The 19,700-nt window shown below is 31.4% G+C and overlaps 5 protein-coding genes across 8 annotated transcripts; 2 read left to right on the top strand and 3 right to left on the bottom strand.

Annotated features, from left to right (window-relative positions):
• Positions 1 to 1,082: 1,082 nt before the first annotated feature.
• Positions 1,083 to 3,785, bottom strand: LOC124935682 (putative pentatricopeptide repeat-containing protein At5g08490). The gene is made up of 2 exons (XM_047476099.1): positions 1,811 to 3,785; positions 1,083 to 1,705 (listed from the first exon to the last, which is right to left on the bottom strand). The coding sequence occupies exons 1-2, from the start codon at positions 3,725 to 3,727 to the stop codon at positions 1,163 to 1,165; spliced, it is 2,460 nt and encodes an 819-aa protein (XP_047332055.1). The 5' UTR covers positions 3,728 to 3,785; the 3' UTR covers positions 1,083 to 1,162.
• A 1,430-nt stretch (positions 3,786 to 5,215) lies between these two features.
• On the top strand, positions 5,216 to 7,372 carry LOC124936071 (uncharacterized protein At4g18257-like). Of its 3 annotated transcripts, none has more exons than XM_047476526.1 (4): positions 5,216 to 5,657; positions 6,226 to 6,516; positions 6,588 to 6,770; positions 6,957 to 7,372. In XM_047476526.1, exons 1-3 carry the CDS (start codon positions 5,377 to 5,379, stop codon positions 6,745 to 6,747), a joined length of 732 nt encoding a protein of 243 aa, XP_047332482.1. In that variant the 5' UTR covers positions 5,216 to 5,376; the 3' UTR covers positions 6,748 to 6,770; positions 6,957 to 7,372. The 3 variants fall into 3 exon arrangements, with proteins under 3 accessions (XP_047332482.1, XP_047332483.1, XP_047332484.1); XM_047476527.1 differs by having other exon boundaries at positions 7,156 to 7,367; XM_047476528.1 differs by lacking the exon at positions 6,957 to 7,372 and having other exon boundaries at positions 6,588 to 6,861.
• A 3,452-nt stretch (positions 7,373 to 10,824) lies between these two features.
• Positions 10,825 to 13,254, top strand: LOC124936138 (cation/H(+) antiporter 15-like). The gene has a single exon (XM_047476602.1). It carries the CDS (start codon positions 10,848 to 10,850, stop codon positions 12,999 to 13,001), a length of 2,154 nt encoding a protein of 717 aa, XP_047332558.1. The 5' UTR covers positions 10,825 to 10,847; the 3' UTR covers positions 13,002 to 13,254.
• A 356-nt stretch (positions 13,255 to 13,610) lies between these two features.
• Positions 13,611 to 14,708, bottom strand: LOC124934471 (putative pentatricopeptide repeat-containing protein At5g08490). The gene has a single exon (XM_047475008.1). It carries the CDS (start codon positions 14,706 to 14,708, stop codon positions 13,611 to 13,613), a length of 1,098 nt encoding a protein of 365 aa, XP_047330964.1.
• On the bottom strand, positions 14,292 to 15,331 carry LOC124936719 (putative pentatricopeptide repeat-containing protein At5g08490). Of its 2 annotated transcripts, XM_047477240.1 has the most exons (3): positions 14,914 to 15,331; positions 14,694 to 14,749; positions 14,504 to 14,548 (listed from the first exon to the last, which is right to left on the bottom strand). In XM_047477240.1, exons 1-2 carry the CDS (start codon positions 15,312 to 15,314, stop codon positions 14,710 to 14,712), a joined length of 441 nt encoding a protein of 146 aa, XP_047333196.1. In that variant the 5' UTR covers positions 15,315 to 15,331; the 3' UTR covers positions 14,504 to 14,548; positions 14,694 to 14,709. The 2 variants fall into 2 exon arrangements, with proteins under 2 accessions (XP_047333195.1, XP_047333196.1); XM_047477239.1 differs by having other exon boundaries at positions 14,292 to 14,749.
• Between the last annotated feature and the right edge of the window lie 4,369 nt (positions 15,332 to 19,700).

Raw genomic sequence — 19,700 nt, 5'->3', positions numbered from 1 at the left:
TTAACTAGAGTTGTTCATAATTTTTCTTTTTTAGTGCAACATTGGTCATTGTTAATTTGGTATGTTTGGTCTACATTTACTTATTTAATTAAAGACTTTTAATTCTTTTCTAAATAATAATTGTTCTTATTATATAATAATGTTATAAAGTTTAATTTTAGAGTAATGTTTATTATCTAATCATCTAACAATATGCACTATACTAACTTGCTCTAATAAATACCAATTTCAATCAAAATTATAATATATATAATATAATAAAGCTCAAAATAAATATTTGATAACTAGACATTATCACTCACTCAACTAATAATTATTTATATATGAAATCAAATAATAAATTATAATTATACATATAAATAATTTATTATTTGTGATATTATAAAGATTTAAATGAATGATGGGAAAGTTAGAGTGGTTAAATTTTATAATTTTATATATCTAAAATAAAAAATGGACAAGCAATATTTACATTATTACCATAAAATAAAATAAGATAATTGAGTTTTGTTGGATTTATTATTTGTTTTTTTTTTACAATTTAAGATTGATATACAATAGGTTTTATCAAGTTTATTTTTATATTTAAAAAAAAAAATAATAATAACTTATATTTTTCTCTTACAATTTAACTCTAAACATGCGCAATAACTTCGTAAACAAAATAATAATAGCTCACAAACATGAAAGTATATTTTGCGCAATCAGTACTTCTAACTTATTCGAAATGTTCAAAGTAAACATGAATCAAACCTTAAACACGGACAAAATCTTAAACATAAATCAAACATTGACATTAAGTTATTGTTATGTTTTTCAAAAATCATATAAGTAGTATGATTATATTTAAATAAATAATACTTAAAAGCAAAGCAAAACAAAAAATAAAAGAAATTTAATGAATCATGGCAACACTTTCAAAATAGGCTTAATATCAATCTAGTAGAAGTATAAACTATATTATGTAGTAAAACTATAAAATGTTAGAAAATGTAAAATAAAATAAAAAAACTCTTTCTCATTTGTTTTTTATTGTTTATTTATTTGTAAATAATTGTTTAGTTAATAACGTTTTAGTGGGAATATATGTAACCAAAAAATTAAAAAATTATTGTCTAATGCAAGTTAAAAATACTCACATTGAAGGAAAAAAGTTCTTGCGTCACAATTCAAATACCAAACTAGTTTTCGCAAACTCATAATTGTCGAATCTCTCTTTCATTTGTCGATCCAACATACTCAACATGTCATAAATATCGATTCTTTTCGGGTGAGAAGTATCTCCCGCCAAAAAAGTATTTTTACTCTTCTCCACTTCAATCCAGCTGCATCCAGCCGGTTTTTTCATATCTCTATTCTTCATAAGCTTTCTCATTTCAAGAACACCATCCCATTTCGCATCCGCAGCATATAAATTCGACATCACCACATAGCTACCAACATCCTTCGTTTCATTCGCCAACAAACGATCAGCCACAACACGTCCAATTTCAAATTCGTTATGCGTTTTACAACCCCCTAACAAAGTTCCCCATATATTTGCATTAGGTTCAATTGGCATTTGACAGACAAACTCATAAGCGTCGCTAATTCTACCTCCTCGAGCAAGAAGATCAACCACGCAAGCGTACTGTTCCATACTCGGTCTAATCCTATGAATCTTCTCTATCGAATTGAAGATTTTTAACCCTTCATCAACCAAACCCACATGACTACAAGCCGATAGAACTGTTGTAAGTATGACATGATCCGGTTTTAAACCAAGCTCGAGCATTTCAGTGAAAATGGTTATCGCATCTTTAGCCATGCCATTCATAGCATACCCGCCGATCATGGCTGTAAATATAATCAGATCCTTCATATTCGTCGATTTGAAAAGTTTATACGCATAATCGATGCTGCCACATTTTGAATACACATCTAACATTGCTGCTATTAAGTAAGGATCTGTAAAACATGCTCTAACAACATACCCATGGCATTGCCTAAGTAAATGAACTGAGGCCATTTGCGAACAAAGTGGAAGAAGACTCATAACTGTCAACGAGTCAGGTTCGAACATTTCTTCATCTTTTATTATCCCCCGAAGGAGACTAATAGCTTTGTCATGGCAACCGCTTTCAGAATATAAGCGAATCATCAGATTCCAAGAAGTGATATCCTTTTCAGGCATATTATTGAACACACTATGTGCTTCATCGTAAAACCCGCACATCATATATCCTGAAATGATTGAATTGTATGTAACCACATTCCTCTTAACAACTTCGAAAACCTTCAACGCGTAATCCATGTTACCGTGTCGTGTATACGCATCGATAACTGCATTCCCGAGTTTAGGTTCGGAATTTAATTGCACGAGATTATGTCTTATTATAAAACCATGAGCCTGTTTAATCATTCTGCAGTCGAGAACAGTTGAACAGAATTGAACTATAGCTAACAGTGTTAAGGAATCGGGACTTACTTGTTGGTTATGCATTCTATGTAACAGATCGAAGAATCGAGCTTGGAATCGACCATCTGCAAAGGCATCAAGCATAGAATTCCATGATATTAAGTCTTTTCTATGCATTAATGAGAATGTCAAGAAAGAAGACTCAATGTCTCCACATTTTGCATAAAAGCTAACTAAGGAATTCCAAACTGAAGTATCTTTCGATAGAAGTGGATGTTTGATAACATACCCATGAATCTGCTTGCACCCATTCAAATTATGTAAATGTGTATAGAGAGGAAGAACACTGAGAATAGTTACCGAGTCGGGTCCAACTGTCTCCTTAGAAAGAAATTCACGAAACAATTCTAAAGCTCTCGTCCACTCGCCATTTGAGGTATATCCAGATATAATAGCATTCCATGAAACCAAATCTTTAACAATCATCCCCTTAAACAAATTTTCAGCGTCTTGTAACTGTCCAACCCTCAGATAGAAGCTTACAAGAGCATTGGAGACAAAGATATTTGCCGACAACTCTGCCCTCTGCAGTACAAAACAGTGAATTTCTTTCCCAATACGATAAGAAGAACAGACAGGTAGAATGTTTGCAAGAGTCGCGTAATTTGGAGGTATTGGGCCCTTTACCATCTGACAGAACAATGTAAAAGCATTGTTCGATTGATTATTCTCGGAAAAGCCTGCAATCATAGCATTCCATGAAACTACATCTTTCTCAGGAATTCTATCAAACACTTGGTATGCATTTTTAATAGCATGACCTGACTTAGCATACATTGACAACAGAGAGTTCCCTGCTAATGTATGCAAATCTAATCCTGACTTTACAGTGTAAGCATGTATTCTTTTGCCTGCATTTAGATCTCCTAATCGTACACAAACAGGAAGAACGATTGCAATTGTAACAGAATTGGGTTTTGGATATTCACCAATGTACATTTGCTGAAAAGAACTCATAACCCTTTTATCATGGGCACCAGATCCAGAATACCCAGATAGAATAATGTTCCAATTAACAGCATCAAAGTGCTGAATTTGAGAAAACAGCTTCTGAGTATCATCAAGGGCATTACATTTAGCATACATGTTAAGAAGAGCTTTACCCACAATCTGGCAAGAAACATGACCTACTTTAACAATATGACTATGAAGAACTCTTCCTAATTTAACATTTGAAAGGGTGGAACATGATTTGAGGATTGTTGATAAGTAAAGGTAATCGGGTCTAGACCCAGTTGAAGTTCCTGATTCCATTTCAAGCAAAGGCATCTTCTTCCCTCATTTAGATTAATTATAATGATACATTAGTCGTCAGACATGTAAAAACAGAACAGATTCGAACCTGTATATGAACAGATACGTTAAAGTTCATCATGTTTCTGCATCAATTTCAGGGTTGGGCGATCTTCGATTACCTCAACGATGCACAAACTTGATGATTAGCTTCATAACTGGGTGAAAGGCGTGGCCTTTTTGCGAGATAATGGTGACAACTGACAAAGACGATTATGAATGTTGTCGGAATCGGATGCGGCAACCAGGTAGATAGAGACTGTTTATGATAATTCTTATTTTGCCGCCTATTTTTTTTACATTTTATTTTTTCCCCTAAAAATGTCAATTTTGACTCAAACACATTTTAAAAAATAGTCTATCTATATTAAAAATGAAAAATTATTTACCCACAAAAATAAAACATCGTATAAGAAAAAAATAAAAATATAAAAAATATAAACACTTTGCACAACCAATTATCGAACTCATATATCATTAAAAATATCGAATAATTTCTCAACCTGTTTCATTGGCTTTTGAAAACGAATATAATAATAATAATATGAATTTTTGAAAACGAATATAATAATAATAATATGAATGATACGCATTAGATTAATTCTGAATCATCTATTTTATTATTATAAAATAAATAAATAAATTTATTATTATTATATTCGTTTTCAAAAGTTAAGTTAAGAAATATATCTATTATTCATATTATTAAAATAGATCAATATAAAATAATTAAAATAATAACTCAAATATATATACTTGTTATACATCACGGTCAATTCAAAATCATATATCATTTAGTGAATCTCAATCATAAACATAATAATATTTTAATTATTATTCATATTTTAATTATATTTATTTTATATAATGATATGAATTTAAATATATATATTACATTATATTATATATAAAAATATCATTTTATATAATCTTATCTTTATGGTGAAAAAAATTTGAAAAATAGGAAAGATATGAACCAACCTAATAATTTGAATTGTGATGAGCTAAAAAAATGTGACTATAAAATTTAGAATAAAAGGAGTAAATAATTGTATGTTTTGTCATTTTTAATAATTAAATAAATAAATAGTGATTACAATAAAAAAAATAAAAAGTTGGAAAATAATGTCACATTTTTTCAATTTTTTTTTTCATTTTTAGCATTTCTAAGAAAGGATTTAATGTGAATTTTTTTTTCAAATAATATATTATAACATGGTTCCGTGAAATTTTTTCGAAATCAAACATGACAGAAAGGTAGTAGAAATTTTTTTGAAGTAACATATTCTCATCGTCATCCTTAATTCATATATATATATATATAAATATTTATTTTTTATTAATTTTTTTATAAAATTTAAATATTTAATATTTTTAATAAAAAATAAAAAAATTAAACAATATAACTATTAACCGGTCCAATGTTCGTAGCACAAAAATAAAGAAAAACCGGTTCAGTAGTTTCCTTTTAGGTGGAGAGGAAGGGTTAAGGTAAGGAGGGAGAGATTCTAAACAAGTCCGAGAGAATCAATTTCTTCTTCTTCATCATCTTCTTCCTTTTCTAATCGATTTCTGCAAAAACAGCGGGCGGGTATAAGAATTTGAAGATATATTATAATATCGGAATGGGGGAGCAGGAGGAAGGGAAGAAGAAGAAAAGGGTAGTAGTCGAATCGCTGGGATGGTTAACGGAGTCATCGATTATGCCGAAGAAACACCGCGCCATCTCCGGCGTCGGCGCTTCATCGATCCTCGATCTCAAAGCTCAATTATATAAGTCGCAGGAAGAGTCCAAACGATCCAAGGCTCAGCCCGATCAAATCGAATATCAACGTGCCAAGAAGATAATCGGCCCTCGCGATCCTCTCTCTCAAAAGAACTCCGGCGTCGAAGCTCGAGCACACAAGTAACTTCCTTTCTCTCATGTCTCTTATTTTTTATTTTGGGTTTTTAGGGTTTCTTATGTCTCGTACTCTTTCTGCGTTTTTATCTTCATTAGGGTTCCTTTTTCTAACATGTGATTCAAATTCAGTTGATGAACTTGAATAGGGTTAGTGACTAAAGTGATTTTTCAAACTTTATTTGAAGGATCTTTTGAAGAATTATTGAGAAAATTACAATGATTTCAACTGTATGGTTATTGATCTTTCATGAGTGTTCCTAATTCTATCTAACATAAGTGATTCAATGCCAGTTGTTGAACTTGAATTGGGTTAGTGTCTAAAGCGTAAAATGAAAAGTTTCTGATTTTCAAACTCTATTTGAAGGATCTTTTGAAGAACTATTGAGAGAATTGCAATGATTTCAACTAGATGGTTATTGTTCTTTCTTCTAACATAAGTGATTCAAAGTCAATTGATGAACTTGAATAGGGTTAGTGTCTGAAGCTCTAAACTCGATTTGAAGAATTATTGAGAAAATTACAATGATTTCAACTAGATGGTTATTGATCCTTTCTTGTCGTTAAATTTCAGAGACAAACTTGAGCTGAAAGCAGTAAAAGATGGATCTGTCAGCTACGCTGCTTTAGAAAGAAAAGCTGAGTTGTATGATAAACTAAAACGAGGAGAGATTCCAGATGAAGAAGATAACGAGAAGTATTGTGTTGATTTTTTCCAGAAGAGTCTTACAGAGGACATAACTAATGAACCACGAAAACGAGAAGATGGTGATATTGAAGTTCTAAATCTGCAAAATACAAAACCAGCCACACTTGGGCGGGCAGAAAGCACACTAGATAACAATGAGCATATTCGATTTGTGAGGTGCGTGGTTGTGGGACTGCTTTATGTTTTGTATTGATTTATTCTAAAGATTCTATATATGTATTTTGCAGGGAAGTTAATGAAGAAACAAATGAAGCTAGGCACAAAACAACTGAACTCAAGCTACGTAGACAAGAACAAGTTGCAGCTCATAGGGAGAAGTTGAAACAAGCCTACCTTCGAAAGAAGCTGGAAAAACTAAGAGCTTCTTCACAATCCGGGCAGACGTGAATTGTAGATTAAAGAAAATGGCGGTTAGTGTTACATATTCACAATGTTGTTCTAAGACTTGTTGAAATGACTGTTTTTTCATGTTTTATCAGTAAATTTGTCTAGTGCAAGAAATGACTGATTAATCTCAATACTCATTGACAATTTTACCTGTTATAATACAATTCATTCAAACAAATAAGATTGAACTTTGGAGTTTACCTGATTAGGAGACGGAGTGTATGAGGTATTGTCATTGAAGGCAGAATTTGCTTCGTCTCTCTCATTAGGGCATATCTAGCTTTAGAAGTGCCCATTTCATAGAATGAATCTCTCATTAGGGCAAGTATCTAGCTTTAGAAGTACCCATTTCATAGAATGAATCGTCGAATTACTCAACATACAATGAAGCTGTTTACAACATTTCAGAATACAGAGGTTTCAACCATCAATGCTCTGCTTCAACTGCAGCTGGATCAACAGAAGATACACATATCTGAAGAAAAAAAACAAGGGGATGAAGAAGATGATGATGAATTTATTTCACTATCTGGTGTGGTTGAAAATAGCATTAAGAAACTTGAGATTTTGTTGCTTGTTTGTTGGTTGATCATACCCTTCAATTATGTTGTAGATTCGAACTCGAGATCATTCCTTACTTAACAGTTGTAGATTCGAACTCGAGATCATTCCTTACTTAACAGTACAGGATATTAAGTTGTTATATCTATAATTACTTTTTATTTATCTAGTGAAGAACCATTATAATTGATCCTTCACTTAGAGGTTCAATTACATGTATTTTTATCTTTTTGTTTGTACAGTTAAAAGTGATTGAAATTGATCTTTCAAATAATTTATATGCTTTTTTTACTATTTTAATTATATATATTATAGGCCGAGGAATCCTTATATGTATTTTCAAATAATTTATATGAGTTTTTACTATTTTGAACATATATATTATATGTAAATGGTCTGATTTACTTGATCAAACTTTTTTTTTTATTTTTATTTTTTATTATTATTATGTTGCTTACAAACTCTAGAGGGATGGTTTATTAGGACTTGGATCTCTTGCTAAACACATGAATGGATCATTTGGCTCAAAAAATTTAATTCGTGTTATTTAAGATTTGATTAATTATTTAATTAACCTTTTTTAAAATATAAATAATTCATTCATTTAATCATTGGTCCATAGCTAAGGTCTTAAAGTATTTGAAAATTGTGAAACTGACCTTTCAATATATATATATATATATATATATATATATATATATATATATATATATATATATATATATATATATATATATATATATATATAGTAATAATAAGGGTGGGGTAACGAATTATACTTGTTGATTAAATATATATTTATTTTTTTTTCTTATTTATATTTTTTCTCTCTTAAATATTTAAATTATTTAATATTTTACAATTTTTATTATAAAAAACACTTAATAATTTCTATTTTTATTTTTTTTACTCTTATAAATATTTTTTTTTAAATGATTGTCACTATAAATATATTTTAATTATTTTTCTCAATAATTTATTCTATTTTATTTATTAAAAAAAAATTCTATAGTAGAGAGTATGTTGGAAAAAGAGGAGAACCTCTGTTAAGGAGATATTTGTTACTTGGTGTTGTACTCAGGAATAATGAGAAATGAAATAAAATGAAGTGTTTGGTAACATTAATTTATTGATTTGATTCTTGGATACTTAGAAATCATCTATTTCTCTCTCTAAATTGGGAGGAATGAATCACATTCCATTGTAATGCATTTTCTCTCTATGATGTCCAATATCTCATGTTCTCTCATAATTATAATATTATATATATTTTTTCTTTTATAATTATATTAGACGATATTTTATAATTAAAATAATAATAAAAAATTTAATTTATTGAAATAAATTATTTTAATTATTTAAATAATATTGAGAAATTATTTAAAATAAAATATAATTAATAAAATAAAATAAATGTTTATAATAAAATTATTTTTATATAATTAATTTATATATCATATATTAATAATAAAATTATAAAAAAAATTAAAAAATAAAATAACAATTTTATACAAAATAAATATTTAAAAAATATTAGAAAAGTTAAATATAAAATATTTTAATAAAAAGATGTTATTAAAAATATTATGTAATGTTATAATATATATTATTAAGTAAAATATTATATTTAGCTGATTAATTATAAATATATAATATTTTAAAGATATTTTCTCTCTATATATTTTTTATTTATAAATAAAAAAAATTGAATAATTCAAATATTTTTATACGTATTTAAAAAAATATATAATTAATATAATAAAATATTAAATATTTATATTTTATTAAATTAGAACACATTCAATATTTTATATATTTTAAACAATTATAATATAATAATAATATTTTATATTTTTAATAAAATAAAATAAAATATAATAAAAATAAAATAAATATATTAATCTAATTTTAATTATAAAATAATATTAATAATTTATCTCTAATAAATCTAAAAATTATCAATGTAATGGAAATATCCAAACTCTATCAATAATATTGAGAAATAAGAATGAAAATGATTAATATTGTTAACCAAACACTACACTTCTATCATATTCATTTTTATTTGACACATCTATCAACCCATTCACATTGACAAATCTATTAATCTCATTCCTATTCCCTTATTTATATATATATATATATATATATATATATATATATATATATATATATATATATATATATATATATATTTTAACATTTATATATTTGAGTTAATTAATTTATATATTTTTAAAAGGAATAATTGAAAAATTAATAAATATACATAATATAAGAGGATAAAAAATTAAATTTAAAAATTATTAAGTAATAATAAGGAGAATGAATAAATCAAATTAATAAAATATATTTTTAAAAAATATATATTAAATTATATATATAATTTACTAAACTGTTATTTTTTTAAATTTTTTTTTATCTTAATTCTCTTTAAAAGTCTTTTATTTTATTCTCTTATAAGATTTATTAAAAATTCAATTCAACTAATATATAATATTAAAAGTTAAATATAAAAATTATTAAATAATAACAAAAAGAATTAATAAATTAAATTAATAAAATATATTAAATTATTTATATATATATTTTACTAAACAATTATTTTTTTTAAGTAATAAAAAGTTGAAGAGAGAAATTTTTAACTAACAATTTTAGATTACCTGTATAATTCAAAATTGAAGAGAGAAAATGATACGCATCCTATTTATATGGAGGTGATATATGCATCTCCACAATGCTATACAATTTTTCCCGTATCATTACTCCTACTATTAAAACAAACTTAAATAATAATAAAGCATATTAAGTTCTATTAATTAACACATGTACACAAACTCTGAATTAATAAAAAAATAGTTTTTTTAAATATAGTAATGTAAATACTTCTAAATTTATACAAAAGTGAATGATGGTCTCACATTAATAACAGCCTTCCGGCAAAGAAGACTCGCCATCAAACATTCTTATAAATATTTCTTTCCTCCTATCTCCAAAACCATATACTAATTGGGCAAAAGCCCAATTTTTTCAAAATAAACTTTGATCATCTAAATAGCTTGTTATCGCGGGGCCATTTAGGAGACGACGGTGGCCCCACTAAGACGAAAAAAGAGAAGTCGAGAGGAAAAGTAGTGACACAAGACGCTAATTCAGGAAGACTCACCCATAAAATAAAATAAAAATAAAATGGAACAACATACCCCATTGTGGTTGTTCCTGAATGAGTCGGTCCCGTGTTACTCAGGAAACATATCGCCTAATGGCATATGGAAATCGAACAACCCTTTGATTGACTCTATCCCTAACGTCGTAACACAATTAGTCGTAGCCATATTTACTTCCTCGATCTTCCTACTTATTTTCCGACCACTTCGACAACCGTCCTTCGTCATTTTTATTTTCGTGAGTATTTTATTATTATTTTTATTTTTTGTTTATTTTACGTTGACTTTTTTTCTTCTTCTTGTTTCGGTTTCGATTAGGCTGGTATAACTTTGGGCCCATCGATACTCGGCGACCCATTAAAATTTTATTTGATGTTTCCTCGTGCAAGTTTGGACATTTTGGATCCTTTCGGACATTTCGCCATTATAAATTATGCGTTTTTATTGGGCCTTGAAACCGATTTATCCATGATGCCAAGAAGCAGTCATATGGATCTAATCACTTCAGGTTTCAACACTTTTTTACCAGCCGCAATTGGGTCGGTCCTATTCTTCTTAATAGGCCAAACTGGAAATAGTTCAATGGGCTGTATTTATTGGGCCGTAGCTTTAGCTGCAACCGGCCCAACAATCCTAGCAGAACAACTAGATAATGCAAAGATATTTGCTACAGACGTTGCTAAAACAGCCCTTTCCGTAGCTCAAATTACAGATTTAACCTCATGGGTTCTTCTTGCCCTAGCCAGCTCTCTCACCGGCGCCGGCCTTCCGTCGGCGATATTGTCGGTTATCTCCATCGCCGCGTTCATCTTATTCGCCGGATTTTACATGCGACCTGTGATCGAGAAGATGATCGAGAAAACTGGCGAATACGGTATTGATAACGATGAATATTACTTTTGTACGTTTGTAGCGGTCGGCGTTGGAATGTTCGGTTTCTTCGCGAATTCAATGGGAGCACATCCGGTTGTTGGAGCGTTCGTGTTCGGATTGATAATTCCTCGAGGAGCGCTTGAGGTTGAGTTGTTTGAGAAATTTGAAGGATTCATTATGTGGATCTTGATGCCTTTCTTCATGGTGACGGTTGGACAGAGAGTTGATATTTACTCGATATCGTCTGGATCTGGTTGGGGAATCGCGATCGTTGTTCTTGTTGTTGCAGGTTTGAGTAAAGCGATTGCTGCGATGGTTTCTTCGTTTATTACGGGAATGGATTTTAAAGAATCTGTTCCTTTAGGTATTTTGATGAACACTAAAAGTTTGTTTCCGATTATGGCTCTTCATATTGGATTAGAACATCAGGTTTTATCAGCTCAAAGCTTTACGATAATGGTGATTGGTTTGTTGTTGATGACGATCTCAGTTGCGCCATTTACACTCATAAGCGCGGGAAAGAAACAGATTCCTTATAAACGTAGGACGATTCATAAACTTAGATCTAAAGAAGAACTACGAATCCTCGCTTGTCTTCATTCGATTCAAGATATCCATAGCACGGTCGGCTTATTTGATGTATCATTCCCCTCTCAAAACTCGCCAATCATCGCCTTCGCAGTGCATCTTATTCTCCCTCATTCATTCAGCGGTCCATCCGAGACCGATCAGATCTTGGCTGCGTTCGATAAATATGTTCGTCAACGCGAAAACATTACAATCAGTACTTTCTCAATCAAATCAACATATTCAATTGCTGAGGAAGATATCTGTGATGCTGCTGAAGAACGTCGAGCGAATCTCGTCATTATTCCTTTTCATAAACAACAAGGTTCTACAGGTGAATTGGAGATTGTTGGACCGACTAGAGAAATGAATGAGAGTGTGATATCCAACTCGCCTTGCTCGGTTGGGATCTTTATTGATCGAGGTCTGGCTGCTTCGGGTCAATTCGCGACTAGAATCGCGATGATCTTTGTTGGAGGACCCGATGATAGAGAGGCACTTGCGTACGCGGTTAGGATGGCGCAAAATCCTGCAGTGAAAATGAAAGTGACGTTATTCGTCCCATCCGAGACTGCAAATCAACTCCAATACAAGAATAGGACTGACATGGCGATGGCGTTTGATGTGGAAAATGAAAGAGACAAAGATCAAGACGAATCCGCGATTAACAAATTGAAGGAGACGAATACTGAGGAAGGCGCGCCTCCTTCGACAATTGCGTTGGAAGAAGTTGTGGTTGATAACGAAGAACAAGTGATTGAACTGATACGAAGGATGGATGGACAATACGATTTGTTCGTGGTGGGAAAAGGAGGAAGACATGTATCTCCATTGACGTCTGGTTTAGCTGATTGGTGCGAGTATCCGGAGTTGGGTCCTATCGGGGATGCGCTGGTGACAACGCGTTTCTCGTCTGCATTCTCGGTGCTGGTGATGCAACAATACGATCCGATGGGAGTTCTGAACCTGGATAGGCCTTCATCTAGTTCAACTGTTATGACGAAAGATGAGTTGGAGCCTTCGACAATGGATTTGAAGCGAGCTGCGGAGGATGGGATTGATGACGGATGGTTTGAACGTCGGTAAATAAATATATATGCTCGAAAGATCGGTTCGATTTGTTAGCTTTCTTGGTTCGATAGCTTTCTATTTAGGTGGCTTATGGTCCTTTTGAAAAACAGTTAATTTAGGTTTATTTATTCATTTCTCAATGTACCAAAAAATTAATGTTCCATTATGCCACATTGTTGGTTGTGAATATATTAAGGCCTTGTTAATTTTATATAAAAGCTTACCCTTTCTATTAATATATCTAAGAATTTCTATTTTTCGCTTATCATTCGATTTTGGCTCACCTTCGGGGATGTGAATGGTTTGATTTAAAGAGTGGGTCATGATTCTCGAAGTTATTATCGCTTCAAAAAATAATCCGGTTAAAATTATGTAACATTTCATGGTTTCTTTCTTTTATGGTGTATTTTGATCGTTTATTTATTAGACAAACTCATAACAAAGTTCCCCATATATTTGCATTAGGTTCAATTGGCACAGACAAACTCATATGCGTCGCTAATTCTACCTCCTCGAGCAAGAAGATCAATCACGCAAGCGTACTGTTCCATACTCGGTCTAATCCTATGAATCTTCTCTATCGAATTGAAGATTTTTAACCCTTCATCAACCAAACCCACATGACTACAAGCCGATAGAACTGTTGTAAGTATGACATGATCCGGTTTTAAACCAAGCTGCTAGCATTTCAGTGAAAATGGTTATCGAATCTTTAGCCATGCCATTCATAGCATACCCGCCAATCATGGCTGTAAATATAACCAGATCCTTCATATTCGTCGATTTGAAAAGTTTATACGCATAATTGATGCTGCCACATTTTGAATACACATCTAACATTGCTGCTATTAAATAAGGATCTGTAAAACATGCTCTAACAACATACCCATGGCATTGCCTAAGTAAATGAACTGAGGCCATTTGCGAACAAAGTGGAAGAAGACTCATAACTGTCAACGAGTCAGGTTCGAACATTTCTTCATCTTTTATTATCCTCCGAAGGAGACTAATAGCTTTGTCATGGCAACCACTTTCAGAATATAAGCGTATCATCAGATTCCAAGAAGTGATATCCTTTTCAGGCATATTATTGAACACACTATGTGCTTCATCGTATAACCCGCACATCATATATCCTGAAATGATTGAATTGTATGTAACCACATTCCTCTTAACAACTTCAAAAACCTTCAACGCGTAATACATGTTACAGTGTCGTGTATACGCATCGATAACTGCATTCCCGAGGGTAGGTTCGGAATTTAATTGCACGAGATTATGTCTTATTATAGGTTCGAACATTTCTTCATCTTTTATTATCCTCCGAAGGAGACTAATAGCTTTGTCATGGCAACCACTTTCAGAATATAAGCGTATCATCAGATTCCAAGAAGTGATATCCTTTTCAGGCATATTATTGAACACACTATGTGCTTCATCGTATAACCCGCACATCATATATCCTGAAATGATTGAATTGTATGTAACCACATTCCTCTTAACAACTTCAAAAACCTTCAACGCGTAATACATGTTACAGTGTCGTGTATACGCATCGATAACTGCATTCCCGAGGGTAGGTTCGGAATTTAATTGCACGAGATTATGTCTTATTATAAAACCATGAGCCTGTTTAATCATTCTGCAGTCGAGAACAGTTGAACATAATTGAACTATAGCTAACAGTGTTAAGGAATCGGGACTTACTTGTTGGTTATGCATTCTATGTAACAGATCGAAGAATCGAGCTTGGAATCGACCATCTGCAAAGGCATCAAGCATAGAATTCCATGATATTAAGTCTTTTCTATGCATTAATGAGAATGTCAAGAAAGAAGACTCAATGTCTCCACATTTTGCATAAAAGCTAACTAAGGAATTCCAAACTGAAGTATCTTTCGATAGAAGAGGATGTTTGATAACATACCCATGAATCTGCTTGCACCCTTTCAAATTATGTAAATGTGTATAGAGAGGAAGAACACTGAGAATAGTTACCGAGTCGGGTCCAACTGTCTCCTTAGAAAGAAATTCACGAAACAATTCTAAAGCTCTCATCCACTCGCCATTTGAGGTATATCCAGATATAATAGCATTCCATGAAACCAAATCTTTAACAATCATCCCCTTGAACAAATTTTCAGCGTCTTGTAACTGTCCAACCCTCAGATAGAAGCTTACAAGAGCATTCGAGACAAAAACATTCGCCGACAACTCTGCCCTCTGCAGTACAAAACAGTGAATTTCTTTCCCAATACGATAAGAAGAAAAGACAGGTAGAATGTTTGCAAGAGTCGCGTAATTTGGAGGTATTGGGCCCTTTACCATCTGACAGAACAATGTAAAAGCATTGTTCGATAGATTATTCTCGGAAAAGCCTGCAATCATAGCATTCCATGAAACTACATCTTTCTCAGGAATTCTATCAAACACTTGGGAAATTTGACTAAATAACCTCAAAGATGAGGTTATTTGAGCCGGTGGTAAATTACTAATTAAATTGCGCTCGTGGTCTTTTTATTTTTTTTTGACGAAATTGCCCTTGTAGCGAAACGCTAAGTCCCTTAGCGTTTCGCTAAGTGGATTAGGTTTAGTATAAATACTTAAATTTTTCCATTTCCTTCATTTTCTCTCTCTCTCTTCGCTCTCTTCTCTTGTTCTTTCTTTGACGGCGGCGACGGAGGCGGCGGCTACGGCGACGGATGCGACATAGCTTACATGATCTTGATTTCAAACCCTAACCTAAATCGATTTATGTTTTTATTTACACGATCTTCATTTTAAACCCTAACCCTAAACTTATTTTGCATGCAGGTGAAGGATTTGAAGGTCGAAGAAAAAAGGAGAAGAAGATCTTCATTTCAAACCTTAACCTAATTCGATTTATGTTCATGTTTCCATTATCTTATCTTCATTTCAAACCCTTCGATTTAATCTGTTCTTATTTGGTTCATATTGGTTCTGTTTCAGGGAAGATTCGCTAAGTGTTTACCGTTTCGCTAAGTGCTTATCGTTTCGCTAAGTGCTTACCGTTTCGCTAAGTGCTTATCGTTTCGCTAAGTGCTTACCGTTTCGCTAAGTGCTTACCGTTTCGCTAAGTGCTTACCTTTTGTTTCTTTTTTAGACCTTGTTCGTATAAGGGTATGAAAAAAATGTTTTATGCAACTAATTAAAAATTTCACTGAAATCTTTTGCATATGGTGTAGACTGATAAGGAGTCAAAGATGAGGAGCAATAGTTATAATCCATTTTTTGAAGATCATCACTCCCATGAGTACATATACTGAGCTTTGCGACTTATTGTTGCCTTTATGATGAAGACTCTTTGTTTAGATCGGGATGGATGGAATGATGTATTATTATTATTATTAGTTATGTGTGTGTGAATGCTACTTAAGATTAAGATGATGACGATGTTTTTCTGTTTGTTGCAGCAAATACAGTAATGTTCTTTCTTTTTATAAGGTTGCTAGAGAGAACTAAACTAAACTTGGCTATGTAGATATAATTGTTTTAACTTGTGTGCTTTTTGTGACATTAATATATAATGTTCATTTTTTCAGTATTTTTGGCACTCATCATCTTTTTATTTTGATTGTTTTTGCATATGATTAAAAACAAATTCTAGAGTTTACTCTTAAAAAGTATATTAGTTATTGTAAGACGTGAGAAAATAGACTATAAATATCCAAAACAAACCACAAATATATCACTATATTAACTGTGATTTTATGATGGGGATTTAGTCGTTGCGATCTCTTTAAGATTCAAGAGGTACTCTTCGTGACACTTTATTCTTACTATCGGGTCGGTTTTGATACAAGTATCGTTACCCGTGAAGAAATATACTAAAAGTACCTCGAGACCAATATAATCAAGCTCAAGAGGTACCCTAATAAAGGTATTTATAGTTTATTAGTGAAGTACATATTTACAATAATTGATACAAATAAACAAATAATCTTTGCTCTTGCTAACACTACAAAAAGCTTCGGGGCTCCTGTTAGCACTACAAAAAGCTTTGGTCCTTTTCTCGGGTTCATAGAGTCGTGTTTCGTTTACCAACAACGGAAGACCCCACAATGCAGGTAGCAACAACAGTTAGGAACAAGATGTCGTCAGCCTCAATGAAACTCCAAAAGAACATTTATTGGAAAGTCTATTGTGTTTTTTTCGCTTCTATTTTTGTTTCCTCTTAGAGGAGATCAACATTTTTTAATTCCATCATATTCTTTCAAAGCATTTATGCTTTGTTCTAATTTAATAACATCATATTCAAAAAAATATTATTTAATAAGTGTAAGATAATGATAGCCTGAAAAAAATTAATCAATAATATAAAATTTGGTGGCAAAAACATATACAAATGTTAGACAAACCAAATATAACGAATGATGAGACTGCTGGTTGATGAAATAACTAGACAACTCGATATAGCAAACATATTAGGAAATGTGTTTTACAATCAATGTTTCATCGAAATGGATGTAAAGAAGAAACTCGTCATTATCTGTAATGACAATATTATCTGATTTATTTGCAGAGAACATCATCTATTATTGCAGCCAAACTTGAACATATACAAACAAACAAAATAAGTAAAAAAAAGAGAATTGTGATCAAATTCATTAGTAACCAATGGCAATTATAACAATGACAGAATTACAATAACAATAACCAAAATTACAAAGCCAAAAAACACCAACTTCATCAACATCCCACCTCTCTTTCTTTCTTTCTCTCTAGCTATATTCAAAAATTACAACAAATTATCTTCCTTCAATCTCCCCTGTCTGGATGATGTATATGTTTCTTCTCCATGTCTTGACGGGGATTGGGGAAGAAGTAGAAGAAGATTACCTCAAATCCAGCGCTTGCGTCCTCCTCGTGAGTTATGAGCTCCTTGAAACCACCTATCCCATCCTACCACTGCTGGACCTTTAGTGCTGCATGCAGTTCAGTTAAATTCATTCTCAACAATGTTAATAATCTATCATCTATCTATCTACTACTGCTCTTAACTCTTTCTATAAATCAAACAGTTAACAACAAATAAAATGTAAAGGGATTGATGAAATTGTACATACATAGGGAGCAAAAGATCAGACAGACTTTGTCCAAGATTATCTATCATTTATCTATCTACTACTGCTATTATTTCCGTTTATTGATTATCTAAATACATAATGATCTCCAATATACACCATAAGAAAATATATCTATGTACTTTAAACATGCAGACTTTGTCCAAAATTATCTAAATGGTTGAAAATGCTTAACATATCCTTTGTATTATGTATAATCTTCAAAAAGAGATAGGAAAATCTCTAGATAGCTTAACAATGCATAATAATAATAATAAAAAAAAAAATAGGGTTCAATATATCCATTTCGAAATGTTAAGCACTTAGCGAAACGCTAAGCACTTAGCGAAACGCTAAGCACTTAGCGAAACGCTAAGCACTTAGCGAAACGCTAAGCACTTAGCGAAACGCTAAGCACTTAGCGAAACGCTAAGCACTTAACGAAACGCTAAGCACTTAGCGAAACGGAAAGTAAACCCTAAACAACAGATTCGAAGATGCATAAACCAAACATCAATAATAAACTTGAAGTATAATAGGATAAACGTACCAAGTGGAATCGTGCTTGTGCTCGTCGTGGAGCTTATCGTCGTGGATTTCGCCGTCGCCGCCGATTGTCGCCGCCCAGCTTAGAGAGAAGGAGGAGAAGAGCGGGAAGAGAGAGAAGAAGAAAAAAAGAAATGAAAAAAATAGGCTGGAATATATTAAATAGTAAGGGTAATCTGGACATTTCACACCTTACCACTTAGCGAAACGCTAAGTCCCTTAGCGTTTCGCTACAAGGGCAATTTCGTCAAAAAAAATAAAAAGACCACGAGCGCAATTTAATTAGTAATTTACCACCAGCTCAAATAACCTCATCTTTGAGGTTATTTAGTCAAATTTCTCCGTGGCCTTTTTGCGAGATAATGGTGACAATTGACAAAGACGATTATGAATGTCGTCGGAATCGGAGGCGGCAACCAGGTAGATAGAGACTGTTTATGATAATTCTTATTTTGCCGCCTATTTTTCTTCACATTTTATTTTTCCCTAAAAAATGTTAATATATATTATATATTTATTTTCATTTAAATGTATTAGTCCTAATTTTGTATCAAACACATCTAAAAAAATTATAGATATATATTAAAAATGATAAAAAAAATATTTAGGCATAATGATCAAAACTTATAAAAAAAAAATGCATTATCCAACAAATTATCGAGCTCATATATCCATAAAAATAACGAATAATTTCTCAACCTACTTCACCGAGTTTTAAAAATAAATATCAAAAACATCTTAATAATAATAATATGAATGATACTCATCGGACCGGCGATCATTTAAAGTTCAACGAATTCTCTTAACTAGATAGATCACCCAAAAATAATCGAGATATAATCGTTATCTCAGTCCAAACTTTACAACAATAAAAATACTAAAATCATTTAATGAATATAATTATATTTATATTCAAACACTAATAAATATAATATACAAAATTATCCATATATTTATTTATTATTCATATTTAATAAGAATTTATGTTTATTTCTTTTATAATAATATAAATTTTAGTATATTACATTATATATTATATAAAAATATTATTTTATATTATCTTTATGGTAAAAATATTCTAAAA

The sequence above is a fragment of the Impatiens glandulifera genome, chromosome 4 (genome assembly GCF_907164915.1).
Source record: "Impatiens glandulifera chromosome 4, dImpGla2.1, whole genome shotgun sequence".
NCBI classification, from domain to species: domain Eukaryota; kingdom Viridiplantae; phylum Streptophyta; class Magnoliopsida; order Ericales; family Balsaminaceae; genus Impatiens; species Impatiens glandulifera.
This window is presented reverse-complemented; position numbering and strand designations above follow the sequence as displayed.

Excerpts from the sequence above, each read along its gene's own strand:
- LOC124935682 (XM_047476099.1), bottom strand. The coding sequence starts at position 3,727 with ATGCCTTTGCTTGAAATGGAATCAGGAACTTCAACTGGGTCTAGACCC. Across the intron at positions 1,706-1,810 it reads TCGGCGGGTATGCTATGAAT|GGTTTGGTTGATGAAGGGTT; the intron begins GGCATGGCTAAA and ends TGTAGTCATGTG.
- LOC124936071 (XM_047476526.1), top strand. The coding sequence starts at position 5,377 with ATGGGGGAGCAGGAGGAAGGGAAGAAGAAGAAAAGGGTAGTAGTCGAA. Across the intron at positions 5,658-6,225 it reads GTCGAAGCTCGAGCACACAA|AGACAAACTTGAGCTGAAAG; the intron begins GTAACTTCCTTT and ends GTTAAATTTCAG. Across the intron at positions 6,517-6,587 it reads GAGCATATTCGATTTGTGAG|GGAAGTTAATGAAGAAACAA; the intron begins GTGCGTGGTTGT and ends TGTATTTTGCAG.
- LOC124936138 (XM_047476602.1), top strand. The coding sequence starts at position 10,848 with ATGTTTCCTCGTGCAAGTTTGGACATTTTGGATCCTTTCGGACATTTC.
- LOC124934471 (XM_047475008.1), bottom strand. The coding sequence starts at position 14,708 with ATGCATAACCAACAAGTAAGTCCCGATTCCTTAACACTGTTAGCTATA.
- LOC124936719 (XM_047477239.1), bottom strand. The coding sequence starts at position 15,314 with ATGGTAAAGGGCCCAATACCTCCAAATTACGCGACTCTTGCAAACATT. Across the intron at positions 14,750-14,913 it reads GGGTGCAAGCAGATTCATGG|ATGGTCGATTCCAAGCTCGA; the intron begins GTATGTTATCAA and ends ATGCCTTTGCAG.